This window comes from Silurus aristotelis, assembly GCF_946808225.1.
Source record: "Silurus aristotelis genome assembly, chromosome: 26".
NCBI classification, from domain to species: Eukaryota; Metazoa; Chordata; class Actinopteri; order Siluriformes; family Siluridae; genus Silurus; species Silurus aristotelis.
In genome coordinates, this window is record NC_139599.1 from 10,252,828 (window position 1) to 10,271,802 (window position 18,975).

The window sequence follows — 18,975 nt, forward strand, 5'->3', positions numbered from 1 at the left end:
GACACCTGAGGAAAGGCGTCGAGTCTCCAATCTGTGTCGAGTATAAATTGCTCATTTGGGGTTTTGAGGCTCAAACCAGCGCTTATTACTCTAGGCTTGTGTAGCAGCCATCCATTATCATCATTTTTATATGGAAGTCAGCAACGCCTAAAGCACAACAGGTAAATGGTGCTGCAGCATCTCGGTCACGTATGTGTCAGCGTTTATTTAATTTTTAACAACAGTTGTTACATTGAATTTTGTTAAGCATCGGATGTGTGTGTCCTAAACGAAATGAGCCACACTTATCCCAAATTAAAAATATTACTTGTATTTCTTCCTTTTTTTTTTATTTGTTCATTTATTTGTATGTTTAAACTTCTGCGATTTAAAGTGTCTGGTATTCAGCAGTATTTAGTTGATCCTGTAGCCTTTTACTTAATGTTATACTAATCATTTAGTAGTGTCCTGTTCGAACACACCTGACTCCACTCAGTAGCTCATTCATACATTTGAAGTTTTTAAAAAAGGCTAAGCACAGGGTACAATGTAAAGAAGCCGCTGCGCTAAACTGTACAATACCGTCCACATTATGCACTGATTATATTGAAGAAGAAAAAAAATCTGAACACTATACTTTTAATTAAATAGCGTGAAAAAAAAATATTTATTTTAAGACGCGGGATTGTAATTTGCAGGAATACATCAGCAGCCTAGTTTATTTGACCCACATGTTCCTAATCACATCTGATCTAGGGTCTAATATGCCCTCAGAAAACTTATTTCTCATTTTGTTTAATATATTATGCATTTTATATTTACAGTCCACTTGTCCAGGGCATTATAATATAATAAAATATAAACATTTTCATTTTATATAATAACCTTGACTTCTGCAGGGAAGCTTATAAATGAAATGTAGACACATGTTCTCAATTATTAAGTCAGTAAGTACATCTTTGACACTTTTTTTTCTCAAATGTATATTGTCTCCTGGTTACTAGCTTCACTAGCTCATCCCCACTACTTTTATCTATTCTTCTAAAGCACAAGTGTTACCAGTGTTCTATGCATAACGCTTGTAAAAAAAATAATGGCCCCAGCAATTTCAGCACTTATAAATTCGTTAACATATAACCAACTCGGGTAAACATTTCTAGTTATCCTGCTGATTCAGAACTATTTCAGGCTGGTTTTATGTGCACCTTTTAAACTTTTGCTGACTGCTGCATTTTAATGGTACTCATTTTATTTTTTATTGAACAGCAAGAATAATAAGCTAAATATTTTTTCTGTGCCACGAAATGGTTAGCTTAATAGATTATTGTCCCTTACACAGACTGTACGTGATTATGCGATTCAACACAACTTATAGAACTGAAGTAAATATTTTATTTATTTGTACTTTAGTCATATGTAGCTTTTGGGGGACTTAGAAACCTCTCTAAATATAATTTAGTTTACCCTCAATGATATGCAGTGTTTGCGGTATTTATCTGAAGCAGGTCAATGCACATCACAAGTGTATTTAAGTAGCACCTAAGGGAAGAATCTGAAGCTTATTTGTTTTAGGCTTTCAGTGTCAGGATTTTGAAAATCAAATATTTTTGCTCTACTGAATTATTGGTGTTGCTAAATTAATCTGTAACAAAAAACATCATACTAAGGTTTTGACTATGTTTTTGTTCTTGACCTATAAAATACTTGTATGCACTTGTATAATAATTTCAGCACTACTGTGTGTTAACAGTTAAATGTTTTGTTATTCTGTTCATAATCTTAATTCCATTTCTCAGAACATGCTATATTCTCAAGTGTGTGTGTGTGTGGGAGCATGAAAGTGAGTAAAAGAAAATTGAAATGTCTTTGTGAATTGCTGTGCTATTTCCTCTTAAAGTTAATGTTAACATAAATTCCTTAGTTAGCTTGTCACTGAACAATGATTGCATTCATGTGATTGAGAAGAAGCCTGGGTTAATGTAAAAGCCATGTTCAGGTAGTTGTGTGTGTGGATATATATATATATATCTCTCAAAATAATTCACTGTCTAATGTCAAGGTCTGGCATGAAGATACTTGTGAATGAAAACTGTTCTCAGCAGTAAAATGATTTTTGATTATGATGAACAAAAGGCAAGCAGAAGCAAAATTAACTGGATTTAATTGGGCAACCTTTGATCTTGGCCAACCTTTAACCATAAATTTTTAGCAGCTCTTATTGCACTGTGAACAGTCGAGCATAGCATCTGAAAGTAGGGCTCTAAGGCTATATTTTCCTTTCTAACATTTACTTGGACGTTAAGTTTTGTGTGTATGTGTCTAAACTTTGTCTTAATTATAAAAATGATTGCTTAGTAGTACCTTATGTGGTTTGTTGAGGCTTAACTTAAGCATTACTTGTTTTTCTTTTATTTGGAATCACTTGTGTGTTTTCAGAGTACAAGAAGTGCTACAAAAGGATAGTTTTGTCATGTGTCATGCCACGCTGATGTTAAAGTGCACAATGCATTTAAGCATTAAGCTTTGGTTTTTTTCCCCCATAGAGAAAGAAACTACAGTTGATTTTCCCTACCTCTTTAGGTCCAGTGCTGAGGCTATGTGGTTGCTAAATAGCCTAACTGAATGTGATCCATGTTTTGAGGAGGCTTTGCTTCTTTTTTTTCCCCGAGGTACCTCTACCATGTCAACAGAAGTACAGCCTGTGCCTGTAGCCCCCGCAGGACCCATGGCTGAATCTACAGTGCCTGCTGTTACCAAAGAGACCAGCGCAGGGCTATCTGAAAACCATACAGCCGCAACCACAAGCAAGTTTTTTTCAAGAGAGAAGAAGAGAGGTACAGTACACAGTGTTTCTTCAACTTTAGAAAGTTAAGGTTTTTCTGACAGAGGGTATAACCCTAAAACCTTTAGATTTTAACCATGGTGCTGTTTTTTTTTTTTTTTTTTTTTTTTTTTTTTTTTTTTTTGGGGGGGGGGGGGGGGGGGGTCTGTTCATTAATCTCTCTTTTCAGCTCCAGAGAGGACTGATGAGTATCTGCTGGCCAGGTTTCAAGGTGATGGTGTTAGATATAAGGCCAAACTGATTGGCATTGATGATGTGCCTGAAGCTAGAGGGGACAAAATGAGTCAGGACTCCATGATGAAACTGAAGGTAAAGATCCAAAATGGCTAACCTCAAAAAGTAGTGCCCTGTAATTCAAATATTCAGATGTGATATTAAATATACAAACATTTCTAACCCATCAATTACAAAGGTAACAGGTATATGATGCACTTCTGTGGTCTTGTGGTTTCTGGGTCTGTGTTTGTTTGTCCAGGGCATGGCTGTAGCTGCACGTTCCCAAGGAAAACACAAGCAAAGAATCTGGGTGAACATCTCTCTAGCGGGAATTAAGATAATTGATGAAAAGACTGGTGTAAGAAACACAATTATGATTCATTTTAGTCACTAGTTTACAATATCATGATATTGACCCCATGTGTTAGTATGCACCTGTTGCTGATTTTATGTGTTCATTTATTGCTGTTTTTTCTCTTGCAGGTGATTGAACATGAGCATGCAGTGAATAAGATCTCATTCATTGCTCGTGACATCACGGATAACAGAGCGTTTGGATATGTGTGTGGGGCAGAAGGCCAGCATCAGTTCTTTGCCATCAAGACAACTCAGCAGGTTTCTGCTGGCCCTTGATCAATAAGCAATTTGGCAGATTTTCTTTTAAGATTTATTTAAATTTGTTCAGTCTTTATACCGGCATGTGCCAGATTTTGTGATTTCAAGCCTAATCTCTAAATGTACACAGTCCACATTTCCTCAAAGGCATTTGTTTTGACCACTAGCTTGTCTTTAATGCAACTCAAAAGAATGAGTCGTCTCAGAGTGATTTGTTAATTTTCTCTGTAGAATACACCCTTTTATACACAGGAAACAGAAGTGAATAGTTCTTGCAACTCTTCTAGTCAGTTATTTGTTCTTTTATCACATGACCCCCATAGAGGCTATGCAGTGCATTACGTAACAGAATTGAGTAGTTTCTCATGACTTCTCTAGTCTGAGACGTTTGCTCTATTATCATGTGACTCTCGTAAAAGCTACAAAATAAAAGAAATAATGACATGGACCACAAGATATAAGTGGTGAGCTACTCATTCGGGTGTAAAAATCATATGTTCAAAATATATATATTTTTAAATTGTTCTTGGCTGAAATGTCATATTTTTCATAACTGGAACTATAGTTAAAGTTTGTATAGACGTGTTGGGGGATCTACTTATTTAAATTTTTATATTCAATTTAATTTCTGATCAAAGGAATGTGCGTGTGTGTGGAAAAAAATAAAATAAAACAGGACACCAAGATGCCTCTTTTCTTCAACCCTTCAGGCACAACCCCTGGTTGTGGATCTGAAAGATCTATTTCAGGTGATTTTCAACACAAGGAAGAAAGATGCTGAAACTACACAGAAGGTAATATGGTTTGTTTAAACTGGCACCAATTTTTATTTTATGTAACAATATCCCTGTCTTATTAGTGTATCTGACTTTACTGCTCAGCAGATAAATATGACCTCATGGCAAAGTTTTCACATGTGGTAGAACTTTGTACTTCCTATTATTGCTGTGAAAGCTTTTGTATTACTTGTCTGAAAGATGACTCTTTACAATTTGGTTATGCTGCACTCTAGTGGTTATTTGCAAGAGTGCTATTCAAACACGTTTTTCAGCACCCTTTTTTTTTCTTATTATTTTTAAGGATGATTCCAGTACTGTTATTGCGGTAGGTATTGTACAATTAAGTAGCCTAGTGCATTCTTTTCAACTCTACTGCATTGGTATTTGACTAGATTTAATTTCTCTTTCTCTGTTTAAAGAATGGAAGTGATACTTTGCTCAGTCTGGATGGTCAAGTGGAGTCATTAAAAGTAAGCTTGCTTATGAATTTTGTCATTAGGTGTTCAGAATAATTAAACTTAACAAATCTATTTGAAAGGATGAGGAATTTTATTTCTGCATGCAGCTTATGGAACAGATGGACCTTTTTGGAGACATGTCTACACCCCCAGATATCAACTCTCCTATGGTAATACATGATTAAGCCACATCGCTACTCACTCAAGGATCTAGATTATTCTCTTAGGCATCAACAAGTGTAACTGTAGTTACAACCAAGTTTAAACTTTCATTTCCTTCTTCCACATTTTTTTGTGATCAGGATGCTTGCATAAATCATACAGAGGTTAATCTTTTCATGATTACTGAATAATTAGCAGATGTTATGTAAAGCTGAATATTAAATAAGACCATAACTTTTTTTTTTTTTTTAAATACCTCTTTTCCAAAATAGTTCTGTTTATTTCCTTTCTATTTTTCCAGGATGAAGCTTTTAAAAATACTGAATACTTGTTGTTGTCCTTCAGGAGTAGGTTTGAGCTAAAATCATGGTACATTTGACATTTTTACCTTGTCTTAGAGTTAAAAAATGACTGATTTACAAATTAGCAAGCTAAATGTCAATTATCGACTTTGCAGTGCTGGCACATTTTTACAAAGGATATTTAAAGTCACAAATTTATGGCTTTATCTTTGATCCAGCAGTATCACTGGACAACCCAATCTGATTTTACCTTACTAGCAAATTCTAAAATATTAGGGTCTAACCAAGTCTCTCTCTCTCTCTCTCTCTCTCTCTCTCTCTCTCTCTCTCTCTCTCTCTCTCTCTCTCTCTCTCTCTCTCTCTTATTTTCATAATCTTGTCTTGTCTTTTGTTTTCCTGTCCTTCTTTCCCTTTTTAAAATTAGCTGAACAGTGTTTTGTTGCTGGAGCTTGCTTCTGTGATTGATGCCAATCAGAACCACCTTAAAGACAATCCTTTCATTTCTTATCCAACAGTTCCTTGTAACACACCCACTGATGCCCCATTCTCTTCAGTTTTAGATAGAGTCTTCAGTCCCAGTCCAGTCCCATTCAGTAATGAAGCATTTAATCCATTTATTAGCCAGCTTGGCGCTTCCATTTCTAATGTTTCACCCATGTTGACCAACTGCACATCAGTTATTTCTGATTGCTATATGAAAGGGGAAAAAAAGAGCCCTATTTTTTCCAACCTGAATGATCAAACAAAACAGTACTTACCCCAAATTCCTTCTCCACTGTGTAATGGTCTCAGCAACTCTTTGCTTCCTATACTTCAATCTCCACCTGTCTGTAAAAGTCAAGCTGTGCCACCTGTTTTACATAATGATGGGGTGATAGCCCTTTGTCCCCCACCACCAAGCTCTAACTGTGGCCGTGTGCAGAGGAGACGAAAGGTGAACTTTTGTTTTTTGCACACTATTAATTAGCTGGTAACAGTGTTTGGTGATGGGTGGTGTTTCACAGGTGCCATCTGAATGCAGTTGACTTCATTCATTATTTTTGCATGCTAATCTTGGTCCTCAATATGCTTTTTTTTTTTTTTTTTTTTAAAAGATACTTCCTACCATTTATGTAGAAATGATTGGTAGTCCAGTACAGAACATTTTATTAACAGGTGGTGGTGTGTCAAAGGTCAACAGGCTGTTTATGTGCAGTATCTTGCATATTTCCCATGTCTGCAAGTATTTTCTACTGGATCGCTGATGTTCTCACACCTTTTTAAATTCAGGCTAGTTTGAAAATTGGCTATGCTAAAGTGAGTGTGTGAATAGTGCCATTATAAATGGGATCCCTTGTGACACTGACCAGGTGAATGCAGAATTCAATTCAACCCTGATTGGAAAAAAATATTCTTTTATATACAGTAAGAGGGTTAAAACATTTTTTATTTTTTATTTTATTTAGCTGGTAAAGGCTTTTTCATGACCATGGTTGAGTAATGTGTATTTGCTTTGTGTGTACATATAAACCTAATTAAATTTGAAAGTTTAATTTGTATTCTTTAGTCATGATGTGATAACTGTGTATTTGTGTGTGGGCGATTCCTTGCTCTCTACACAGTCTTCTGGAAATGAAATGATTGGGACATTTGCATCACCAACTCAGGGTGAAGGTCAACACACAGCCTATACCAGTTCCTTTATTCCAGGAGATCTGTTCAACCCTACAATCACCTCCACAGCTGCTCTTGGTTAGTAGAGTTTAAGTTTATTTCTCAGAGTAACTGTTAATTCAGTGACCTTTATTTAAATTAAACAGCAAAATTCCATCCACAAACTTTTTTTTTTTTTTTTTTTTTTTTTTTTTTGGTTACTACAGTGGTGGTGGTCGTCATTATGCAGTACATTATTTGTATTTAATACTTATTCATGAATATAATTTATTTATTTTTTTTTAAATGTGTTCCCTTCATTCATTTCAGTGTCCATGCCATTGGGATCACCATCTTTTTGTCAAGCTTCTACAACGGGTCCATGGGGTCAACCAGCCTTCACATTGTTTCCTGCCCAAGTACCAGTCCAAGGTACACCATTAAATTCTATTGCCCAACCCTGTGGCTTTGGAACACCAGTGCCTCAATGGGGACAGCAGATGCCTCCTTCAGTTGGTACTCCAGCTTCTACTCAAGCTTGGGGCCAACTAGCAACAACAGCAGCCTGGCCCCAATCTGGCACGGTGTCCAACCCCTGTCAGCCCAGTCAATTTCCCTCAATGATTGCTCCCCCTGGAGGAATTACAGTGCAGCCTTCTTCAGGACACCCCCTTCTGCCATGTCGGCCTCCCCCTACAATGGAAGAGTTACCGGCTATTAAAAATGCTTTTACTGCTCTGGACCCTCTTGGTAGAAAGGAACAGAAAACCGGAAAAGATATGTTTAAAAATTTTCAGATGGCAAAACCTGGAAGTGCCACTCAGTTAAGACAAAACACGAACACATTTGATCAGTACTTTTCCAACAAAGTTGGAGTAGCCCAGGAAGCAGCTGACCATGATGAATTTGACATCAACCAGCTCTCTGAAAAATCCATTGGTAATAACCTAAACAAAATTGTATCTGCTTATAAACATTTAAGAACTGCACTTATTGTGTTTTCATTATTTTTCAGAGCCTCCAGTACCTGTACTTCAACAGGCCTCTACAGCTACTAGACCAGCTCTGGCTCCAGACTTGAACCATTCCTCAACAGAATTGAACTTGGATGCTGCTTTCACTCCTAATCCAGTTCCAATTCCATCAGACTCTGACCCTTTACCTGTTTCCAGGCTTTTTGATGACGCTTTTGGAAGCAGCTTTGTAGCACCACTTACAACAGTAAATAGATACAGTACTATGCCAAATCCAACTAAAGTGATTAGAAGTAGATGTAATTAAATAGGTCTTGGACAGTTGGTACAAATGTGTTCACCTAAACCCAGAATTATAGATTGTTGATAAAAATTGTTGTCAAATAAACTACTGGCTTAATGTAACCCAGGTTACTTTAGAAGTAGAATAAATATTCTAATCTCTCCTTTGCAGAGTGGTTCAGCGTCACAAACCAGTGCAAAAGCTGGTACCTTTGTAGATCCTTTTGGAGAAAATCCTTTTGCCTAAGCTTTGTCAAGTCCTGCATTACTGAGGTATGTCATATACATCAGGACAGCACATCAATAGGCCAAAAGTTGTCGAACATTTTGAACAACCCCGGAAGTGTTAATGAAGAATTAATGTTACAGATACTAAGAGTAAAAATGCCAACCTGTGAAAGCTACATGCAGGTCAGATAATTCAGAATACCTGTGTGGTGGGTATTCTTTGACAAGCTCACCTTAAAGATTAATACAAAACATTAAACTTTCATGAAAAATCTTTTTCTTTGGGCTACTCCCATTAGGGGTCGCCACAGTGGATCATCCGTATCCATACCTCCCCTGCCCTCTACGTCTGCCTCTTTCAAACCAACTACCTGCATGTCTTCCCTCACCACATCCATAAACCTCCTCTTTGGCCTTCTTCTTTCCCTCCTTCCTGGCTGCTCCATCCTCAGCATTCTTTTTCCAGTATAACCCATGTCCCTCCTCTGCACATGTCCAAACCATCTCAATCCAATCTAGCCTTCCTCACTTTGTCCCCAAAATGTCCGTGTGCAGTCCATCTAATAAACTTATTTCTAATCTGCCCATCCTCATCACTTCCAATAAAAAAATCTCAGCATCTTCAGCTCTGCTACCTCTAGCTCTACCTCCTGTCTTTTAGTCAATGCCACTGACTCTAAACCATACAACATCGCAGGTCTCACCGAACCTTAAACCTTCCCTTTCACTATTGCAGATACCCTGCTATCACTCTTCTCCCCTCTCTCCACCCTGCCTGCACTCTTTTCTTCACTTCTCTAACACTCTCCTTTACTTTGCACTGTTGACCCCAGGTACTTAAACTTCTCCACCTCCACTGCCCTCGATCTCATTCTCACGAATGTACTCCGTCTTACTCCTATTGACCTTTTTATTCCCCCTTTCTCCAGCATATACCTCCACCTCTCCAGGCTCTTCTTAACATGCTCCCTACTCTCACCACAAATTACAATATTATCCACAAACATCATAGTCCACGGAGACTCCTTTCTGACCTCGTCCATCAACCTGCCAATCACCACTGCAAGAGAAAAGGGTTTAGAGCTGATCCTTGATTCAATCCAACCTCCACCATGAACCAGTCTGTCGTTCCTACTGCACACGTCACACTGTCCTGCACCACCCTCATACTTCTCTGCCACACCTGACTTCCTCATACAGTACCGCAACTCCTCTATGCACCCTGTCGTATGCTTTCTATAAATCCACAAACACACAATGCAACTCCTTCTGACCTTCTCTATACTTCTCCATCAACATTCTTAAAGCAAATAATGCATCTGTAGAGCTCTTCCTCGGCATGAAACCATACTGTTGCTTACAGATGGTCACCTCTTCCGTCAGCCTGGTTTCCACTATTCTTTCCTAGAACTTCATGGTGTGACTGATCAACTTAATTCCCCTGTAGTTACTGCAGTTCTGCACATCTTCCTTATTCCTAAAAATCAGTACCAGAACACTCCTCCATTTCTCAGGCATCCTCTCACCTTCCAAAATTTTGTTGAAATTGTGACCGTGTTAGTAATATAATAGACCGTGTTTGAATTCTGTAAATACAGTATTTGGCCAACCATCTGTGCAGCCTAGTGTTTCCTATAGTTAACAGTCCGTAAGAAGCATGTAGTTGTCTTGTACTTGGTGTGCTTTAGCATTATAATTTCCTAGCACACAAAGCTAGTTCCAGGAAGATATGGTTTGTCAAGTCCACAGTGAATAGATGCAGGTGGAATGAATAAAATTTGGAATAGGCTGTCCAAACGCTTTGTTTTACATTGTAGATATTGGGGCGGTTTACAAGGTCAGTGACGATTTGGTTGATTCCTAAGGTCACCTCTGTTAATTCTTGTTTTTTCTCCATTTCAGGTTCTTTTTTTTTTTTTTATATAGGAAGTTTGAAACCATCTGCAGCATGGTGTGCAATGCCTTCCTTCAGTCTTTATTCCACTCACAATTATCTCCATTTTTTTTTCTGTTTTTTTTCTTTTCCTTTCAATTTTGTCTATCTTAAGGTTTAATTACATTGGAAGCCTGGAAAATCACTTAAATACAAAGTTTATTTGGGATTTAAAAATAACTTGGATAATGACAGAAGTATGAAACAAAACCTGGCATGAGTTTACAGCATGACACATTGTCAGTGGATTCCAAATACCTATTGGATAATGAAAGATGATAAATTTGTCTGAAATTCAATAAAGCATGAAATGAATCCTCTTGGTGCTTTTTTTTTATTTTTATTTATTCTATTAAATGGTAAAATGATCAATAAAAATTGTATTAATATTAATTAAAACTGTTAATACTGTTATTTATTGTATTTTATTATGGGTGTGCTTGATTATGCCAATAGTAAGAATTAAAACATCTGGGTGTGGTGTGTAGTATAATAATAAAATAACGTCTGAAATTGGGTGTAGATACACGCACCTTTTATTGCAGCTCATTAAATAAAAATATTGTAGAAAAAATGACTTGCATTTAACAAAAACCCAACAATTCACATCTAAAAAAATTAATACTTAAGACCAATAAATTAATTTTAGTAAATTTTTAGCCTTCTGGAAAGTATGTTGATTTACTGTATATGTACTTAATAGGGGCTCCTTTTGCTTTAATTACTGCCTCAGTTTGGCGTAGCATGGAGGTGAGCAGTCTGTGGCACTGCTTAGGTGGCATGAAAGCCCAGGTTTCTTTGACCGTGGCCTTCAGCTCATCTGCATTTTTTTGGTCTTGTGTTTCTCATTTTCCTTTTTATAATACCCCATAGATTCTCTATAGGGTTCAGGTCTGGTAAATTTGCTGGCCAGTCAAGCGCACCAACACCATGGTCAATTTAACCAACCAAATTCTGTTCAGCAGAAGCAAGCATGAAGTGCTCTAAAATCTCTTGGTAAACTGGTGCAGTGACTGGTTTAAAAAAAAAAAAAAAAAAAAAAGTGGACCAACACCAGCAGATGACATTGCATCCCAAATCATCACAGACTGTGGAAACTTAGCCCAAGTTGTTTGAAGTCCAGTGTTATGAGCTTCTTGGAGCTATAATGATTGCAAATGTTGAGCTATTTTATGAGTTGCTTAGTAGCTCCTAGTTTTAAAACCACAAATGACTGTAAAAGACTGTAGAAAGAACATTACTCAATCTTACATTTCAGTGTTTGTTAGTTCTCACTCTCCAGTGTTCTGCATTGTTAAAAGATTTATAATCACACTCTTGAGGTCACCCAAATGAGGATGGGTTACCTTTTTGAGTCAGGATTCTTCCTTAACTAACATCTAAGGTAGTTTGTCCTTGCCACAGACGCCATGGCTTGCTCATCAGGGATAATTGCACACCATTCACCTTGATTCTAAAAATTGACTTGACTCCACCCTTCCTCCAGATTCTAGGACCTTGGATTTCAAATGAAATATAAAACTCTCAATTGCTTTCATCTGAAAAGAGGACTTGGACCAATGGGCAACAGTTCTTATTCTCTTTAGCCCAGGTAAGATGCCTCTGACATTGTCTGTGGTTCAGGAGTAGCTTAACAAGAGAAATACCACAACTGTAGCCAAATTCCCTGACTCATCTGTGTGTGGTGGCTATTGGTGCCTTGACCTCGGCCTCAGGCCATTCTTTGTGAAGTTCACCCAAGTTCTTGAATCGATTTTGCTTGACAAGCCTCTCAAGGCAACTTTCTGTTAACATGCTTGGATACAGCACTCTGTGACCAGCCAGCTTCATTGGCAATGAATGTTCTTGGCTTATCCTTACGTCAATGATTTTCTTCTGCACAACTGTCAGATCAGCAGTTTTCCCCATGATTGTGTAGCCTAGTGATCCAAACTGAGAGACCATTTTGAAGGCTCAGGAAACCTTTTGTTTTGAATTGTTTTGAAACCTGTTTTGAATTGATTAGCTAATTGGCATGTTACCATATTCAAATGTTTTGAGAGCGAATTGGTGGGTTTTTGTTACGTGAGCCAAAATCATCACAATTTAAAGAACCAAAGACTAATTCAGTCTGTGTGCATTGAATTTATTTTATACGAGTTTCACAATTTTAGTTAAATTACTGAAATAAACATTTCCACTAATTTATTTGAGATGCACCTACAGTGGTGTGAATGACAATGTTTGTCAAACTTGCAATGTTTCAACATGCAGTTTTTAAATAAAGAGGGTTTTTTTTATTGAGGGAAAACAAAATCCAAAACTACATGGCCCTGTATAAATTTTTTTTTTTCATTCTTTGGTGATTTCATTATTACAGAAAAAAATACAATGTACAAAAATTGCTCTGTCAAACAGCACTTTTAAAAGCTCTGTTTATTCATTTGTCTTAGACTGCTATCCAAGACTAAGTAAGCTGTTAATATATTGGAATGAGTGTAGTAATATAAATACCATGCTTTGCCTGATTGTGTTGTCAGAGCTGCTGTTATAAAAATTTAATAAACACTGTCCTTAATTGTATTGCTTTGTTATCTTGTTAAAAAAAAAGCTTTTTTGCAATTCTGCTTGAGCTATTTGCAACAAATGGCAGTTGAAGCTAAAAGGGAAGCATGCAGTTACTACAGTGAGGTAAAGAGCACTAAGATGTGACTTGATTACAAAAACCACTGAGAGAACAGCATCACCAGTGTACCTATTGTCATCTGCCAAGAATTTGCCATTATCCCTTCAAAGCTATTAATATGGGGTGAATTGCATTGCTGTGGGTATGTCAGACTGTAGCATCATAGTGAAAGCTTTACCTCACTCTTGTTGTTGCTTGGGATTTGAGAGGGCAGAACAGACAGCCATAGTATAAAAGAAGCATGTTATTGAATAAAGTATTTACAAGGGTTTAATCGTATTAAAGCATTATATTAAGTTTGCGCTATAGAGCTAGGTTTATTGTACAATCTATTTAAAACAACAGATTTGTGTGGTTGATTGTAAAATGCCTCGTCCTCTATTCAATCGCAACGGTGGCTGGAATTCTCTCCAGGACTGGCCGAAGTCAAGCATTTTAGATCAGTGCATGGGAGCACCATTTCTTCTTGAAACAGATGGCAATAGTTGGTTAAACAAAGCAAAGAAAACACTGGAGACCTCTTCCTGGGCTGGATATTTGTCATCTCCTTTAGTAACCCCTGTTTGTCCAGAAATCTTGCCTTCACCTACAGATGGAGAAGAATGTTTTTCACATGTCAAATGTGACAGTAAAACCTGGAGAATATCTTTAGATGTCAGCAATTTTTGTCCAGAGGAAATTGGTGTAAAAATCAATGATTGCTACTTAGAAATTGCAGGTATGTCATGTTCTTTTTACCTTTTCAAGAAATCCTGAAAGATTTGTAATACATTTAAATATGTTTGATGTTTGAACTGTTCTTCAATTAATTAATTTAACAATATTTAGAATATTTTAGAATGTATGTTTATATTAAATTTATATTTAAAGGAGAACACAAGGAAAAACATAATGACCATGGGACCATTTCCAAGAGATTTACAAGGAAGTATAAGTAAGACTAAGTATATATTCCATATGAAATTATTTCTTGATGGTGCCTGGGTTTTCCCCATTTCTGCACTGTACTGGTGACAGGGAACAACAATAATAAAAATATATGGCATTTAAAAATGTAACAAGTAATGTAACTTTATAGAGCTTACATTATTTAGTTTTCCAGGATCATAGCTTCATTAACTAGCTTTTCATGCAACAGGCTGCCTGCAGAAGTTGATCTTCAAAAGATATGCTCTTCGCTTTCTCCAGAAGGTGTTCTCTTAGTTGAGATACCTGTTGCTGTTTCTTCCACCAGATGTCCCACAGAGATTGTTGTGCCAACACACTTGAAAGAAAAACGTTAGGTTTGCCATGTATGGCTTTTACTTTGGGAGTTTACTGTGTAAATTCCACTTCATATAACCTTTATTTTCGCTACTTACAAAGCATTTTTTACAGTTTTAATTTATCGCTATCAGTAGTTGTTGAATTAGCTGTTTAGATTTAAGCTCTAATAGCTGTTGTGCAAATTCAATGCATTTATAAATGTCACAGTTCCTTGTAGAAGACTACTTTTAAAAGAGTTAAATATTAATGTTATTTAATTGTTTATTAATGCTAACTTTGTTTTTTTTATTTCAAATAAAATTTGATTACAAGTGTGATTTGCAGATTTATTTGCACATTATCACTGTATTGTGCTTTTTGCATTTTGCTCTCAGTCATAACCACTGACTGATATATACTTTGATGGACAGGTAATAGCTGCGGCATACTCTGTTCAACTACATTTATGTAGTATGTTTTATGTAGTACTAGCTGAAAGTACCCGTGCTTCGCTACGGAAGGCAGAATGCTAAGCAATATGGCAATAAGCAGTAAGCACTGAGCAGGACTGGATGATCAGAGATCAGAACGTAACGTCAACAAATAACATACTACCCCTTTGTAGTACCGATACAGGGCAAACTACTTTGAAAATAATTTTTAGCGTGCATCTAACATCTAATAAGAAACAATGTACTAAGTTTCATTAGGATCCTTAAGGTAATTTCGAAGAATGTACAATGCGTGAGAAATCGCGTTTTTCACGAGTTAGCCGCCATCCAGGGCGAATTTTTCAAAACCCTTTCTTAGTGAGCACCTAAGACCCAAGAGGAAGGTATGTTCCAAATTTCATTGCAATCCGTTCAGTAGTTTTTGAGATTTCGTGATGAGTGAGTGAGTCAGTCAGTGGTATTTGAGCTTTATATATATATAGATGTATGTTTTCAGCATGCTGAATTTGTATATGCATGAAGTCAAGCTTAACAATAAATAAAAAATAAAAAGATAAAAAAGGTTAAGCTTTGCTTTGCTGAACTTTGCTAAGTGAACAATGTTATAAAGTCTTGTACGACACCCCGTATAAATAATGAAAAAAACATTTGACCAAAACCTGGCGGGTAGATGTTTCCCCATCTACCCGCCAGGTTTTGGTCAAATTTTTTTTGCATTATATGATAATATTGACCAGCAGAGGTCAGGATTTATCCAAGCTTAGCATTGGATTTGGCATTTAACACATGCAATGGTATTTAGTAAAAGATCTAAGATTCATGTAACCGAATAAAATGATCTTTAATGCCGATACAATTTACAGTTGATTTACAGCAACCACAATAAAAGCTTCTCATACTGTTGTTTAATTAACATTCATTGTTGTGAACACAAAGACAGAACACTATGAATATCTCCAAGTTTACTCTTCACTAAATCTAGTTTAAATATGACCATTGCCACATTTTATTTACAGCTTATAAATTTCACTAAGATGTTACTTTAAACAATAAAATACTGAATGAAAAAAATTTTTTTTGCAAGTCAAGAAGCTTTTATTGTCATAACAACATTTGTGTATCTACACAAAAAAACAAAATAGAGCCGCCAGTAAACCTACTGTATAATATGTTATACAGTACAATGTGCGAAAGAGAACTGTAAACAAGAGTGTAAACACAATGTTGTGCAAAACAGCAATCAACTAGATCAGCATGTGAACAGTTTAATGTCGTTATAATAAAATAATACTATAAAATATGAAATTAGTATTGAGTTTGTGTTTGAATTCAGATTTGTAGCAGTTTAGTAACACTGTTGGGTAAGTGAGTGCGCGTGTTAGCTTGCGTGTAAAAAAAAACCTTTATGGTATACATAATTACACATTACCTATTGTCTGGCTTTAGAGAAAGTAGATGTCCTTTGGTGAAGTCCTCACAAAAATTCACAAACCTGACCAATTGCATATTTCCGGATCATTTAGTTAGTAATTAATAATAGTTCAGTAGTTTGTATTAGTACATATTTAAATGTAAAGGGATGGATAGATCTTCAGATAGACTTTCATATTTCCCCAAAAGCACTGCTTATCTACTAGCTTGAGACCCCAACTGGTCAAACCAGTTTGGTTAAACCAAAATGCTTATGTGGCTTGTTGTGCCCCTGAAACTCAAATTCTCCAACATTTTAACCACCATATCAGGATGATCAGACACATCGGCTGCAGATTTTACTTTACACACATACTTTATCATTATCAGGAAATAGAACTATGTTTTGAGGAGTTGAGCACACTATGTTTCAACAAAATGCAATAGAATATAAAAAAGAAATCTCCAAAATCTGAAAACAGCAATAATAATAATAATAATAATAATAATAATAATAATAATAATAATAATAATACATTAATGAGTAACAATGCAAGTAAGTACTTTCTTTCGAGTTCTCCCGTTAGGGGTCGCCACAGCGGATCGTCCGTATTCATGATCCGCATGTTTGATTTGGCACATGTTTTTACGCTGGATGCCCTTCCTAACGCAAACCCTCCCAATTTATCCGGGTTTGGGACCGGCGCTAAGAGTGGCTGGGGTTGGTTCCCTGACCGGGAATGGAACCCGGGCCGCAGCAGTGAGAGCGCTGCATCCTAACCACTAGACCACCAGGGAACTATGCAAGTAAGTATACTGTTTAATTTATTTATTTATTTTTCGAAATGACCCAAATTCCATTGAATTGAATCAATTTTAAAACAAAAATCTATACTAGATGTTCTAGATAAAGTTGGACATTTGGACATTAGACATTTGGACATCATCTTTACAGAACGTAAGAATTCTAGAATAACAAATTAATAATAATTAATATAAGTGAATTATGTGTATTAATCCGCAAGGAGCAACTGTGGCAAAAAAAAAAACTCCCTAAGATGGGATTAAAAAACAAAAAAAAACCAATACAAAACTCCAAAGAGCGAGAGATACCATGAGCACCAGAGTATGTGAATATGAGTAATGTCCTCTCTACAGTCTTATACAGTCAATTTATATATATATATATATATATATATATATATATATATATATATATATATATATATATATATATATATATATATATATACATATACATACATACATACATACATACACACACACACACACACACACACACACACACACACACACACACACACACACACACACACACTTTACCACCTAATATATATTAACATATACACTCCCTGGAAGCTAAATCTATCCATGTCCATATGTGAGGAGTGGCTCTGTCTATAGTAAGTAGTTATTGTATAGTAATTACTTTACTTACTTGAGACATTAAGTTTCTTTGAAATCTAAGTATTTTTTAAAAAAATCAGTGCATATTGAACACGTTTCTTAATGAATTAAATTTGAATATCTTTATATTGTTAAATATACTGTATGGATATACTGTTGCCAAAAATAAAGCCAGGACCCTCTTCAGTTACATGAGAAGGACAGTTGTGGAAAGAGAGGGTTGTGAAATACTTAGAATGCTTTCAGCTGCAGGATGCCTTACTCCGCCATATATGGAATAACCAAGAGACATAATCAAAAGATTTACAGCACCCATAATATCTGAAGCTATAGTCTGTCAACATTGCGACATATGACTATTTAAGTAATAGGAAAACGCTCCTAGGAAATGAAACAGTTAAAAAATAATCACATATAATGTATTGAACGTACAGACAAATTAATCAAAATCTCTTACATTTTACTTAGCATTCAATTAATTAATGCTGAAAGCTCTCAAGTATTCTGATAAAGTATTTAAGCAGATGGTGATATTGTCATATTTGATAAGAAGCCAATTTGCAAATATTTGTGGTAGTTAAAAGATACACAACAAACACAAATCAGCTTCTTTAAATAAATGACTATGAAATGTAGGTGAACAAATTCAAATTCAGATTCAAATTATTAATTGCATATATATATATATATATATATATATATATATGCAATTAATAATTTGAATCTGTATATAATAATATATATATATATATATATATATATATATATATATATATATATATATATATATATATATATATAATTTGAATATATATATATATATATATATATATATATATATATATATATATATATATATATATATATATATATATATATATATAAAATGTGTGCATACAAAGTTCTTATGTTAGTATATTATGTTTTTTGAGTAAGCCATAATGTGTCTTGGCCATATATAACTTTTGCTTGGCTGGCAAATCCATTCCAATATAAGCAGCTGTCTGTCTCACAGAGAGACTGTAGTGAAGACCAGTCAAGTCCTTGAGTGTGGTGAGATGCTCTTTTATTTACTCAAAATTAAATGATTATATTAGTTTACCCTTATTATTATACACTGTAAATTACCCTCAAATAGCCTAAAATTAATACATTTAAATATTTAATTAATAGGTGCTTTATACTGCTACAAATTAAAAAGAAATAGTGATTTGTATAGTGACTGTGACCAATGAAAATGGTTCTATTATTTTGTCAAATAATACAATTATTGAATTACAAATGTTTAACGATAACTTATAATAAGCAACTTGAGTAAAAAAAATCAATTTTTAGTTTTCAAATCTATATTTTAATGAATTTCAGAATTTTGG

The 18,975-nt window shown here is 35.4% G+C and overlaps 3 protein-coding genes across 9 annotated transcripts in view; all 3 read left to right on the forward strand.

Annotated features, from left to right (window-relative positions):
- LOC310720847 (uncharacterized protein) overlaps positions 1–18,975 on the forward strand; it is a 273,241-nt gene that overhangs the window by 101,664 nt on the left and 152,602 nt on the right. The gene's annotated exons all lie outside the window — the stretch shown is intronic.
- Positions 21–10,714, forward strand: dab2 (DAB adaptor protein 2). 7 transcript variants are annotated; one of them, XM_083531844.1, is made up of 15 exons: positions 50–161; positions 1,776–1,819; positions 2,649–2,813; positions 2,991–3,130; positions 3,297–3,395; positions 3,521–3,652; positions 4,363–4,446; positions 4,733–4,756; positions 4,851–4,901; positions 4,970–5,059; positions 5,778–6,287; positions 6,955–7,084; positions 7,316–7,924; positions 8,001–8,206; positions 8,414–10,714. In XM_083531844.1, the coding sequence occupies exons 3-15, from the start codon at positions 2,660–2,662 to the stop codon at positions 8,486–8,488; spliced, it is 2,304 nt and encodes a 767-aa protein (XP_083387970.1). In that variant the 5' UTR covers positions 50–161; positions 1,776–1,819; positions 2,649–2,659; the 3' UTR covers positions 8,489–10,714. The 7 variants fall into 7 exon arrangements, with proteins under 7 accessions (XP_083387969.1, XP_083387973.1, XP_083387971.1 ...); XM_083531843.1 differs by lacking the exon at positions 1,776–1,819 and having other exon boundaries at positions 21–161; XM_083531847.1 differs by lacking the exons at positions 1,776–1,819; positions 5,778–6,287 and having other exon boundaries at positions 22–161; positions 8,414–8,514; positions 10,372–10,714.
- On the forward strand, positions 10,977–14,793 carry hspb15 (heat shock protein, alpha-crystallin-related, b15). Its single transcript, XM_083532038.1, has 5 exons — positions 10,977–12,418; positions 12,472–12,654; positions 12,800–13,785; positions 13,938–14,001; positions 14,206–14,793. Exons 3-5 carry the CDS (start codon positions 13,434–13,436, stop codon positions 14,348–14,350), a joined length of 561 nt encoding a protein of 186 aa, XP_083388164.1. The 5' UTR covers positions 10,977–12,418; positions 12,472–12,654; positions 12,800–13,433; the 3' UTR covers positions 14,351–14,793.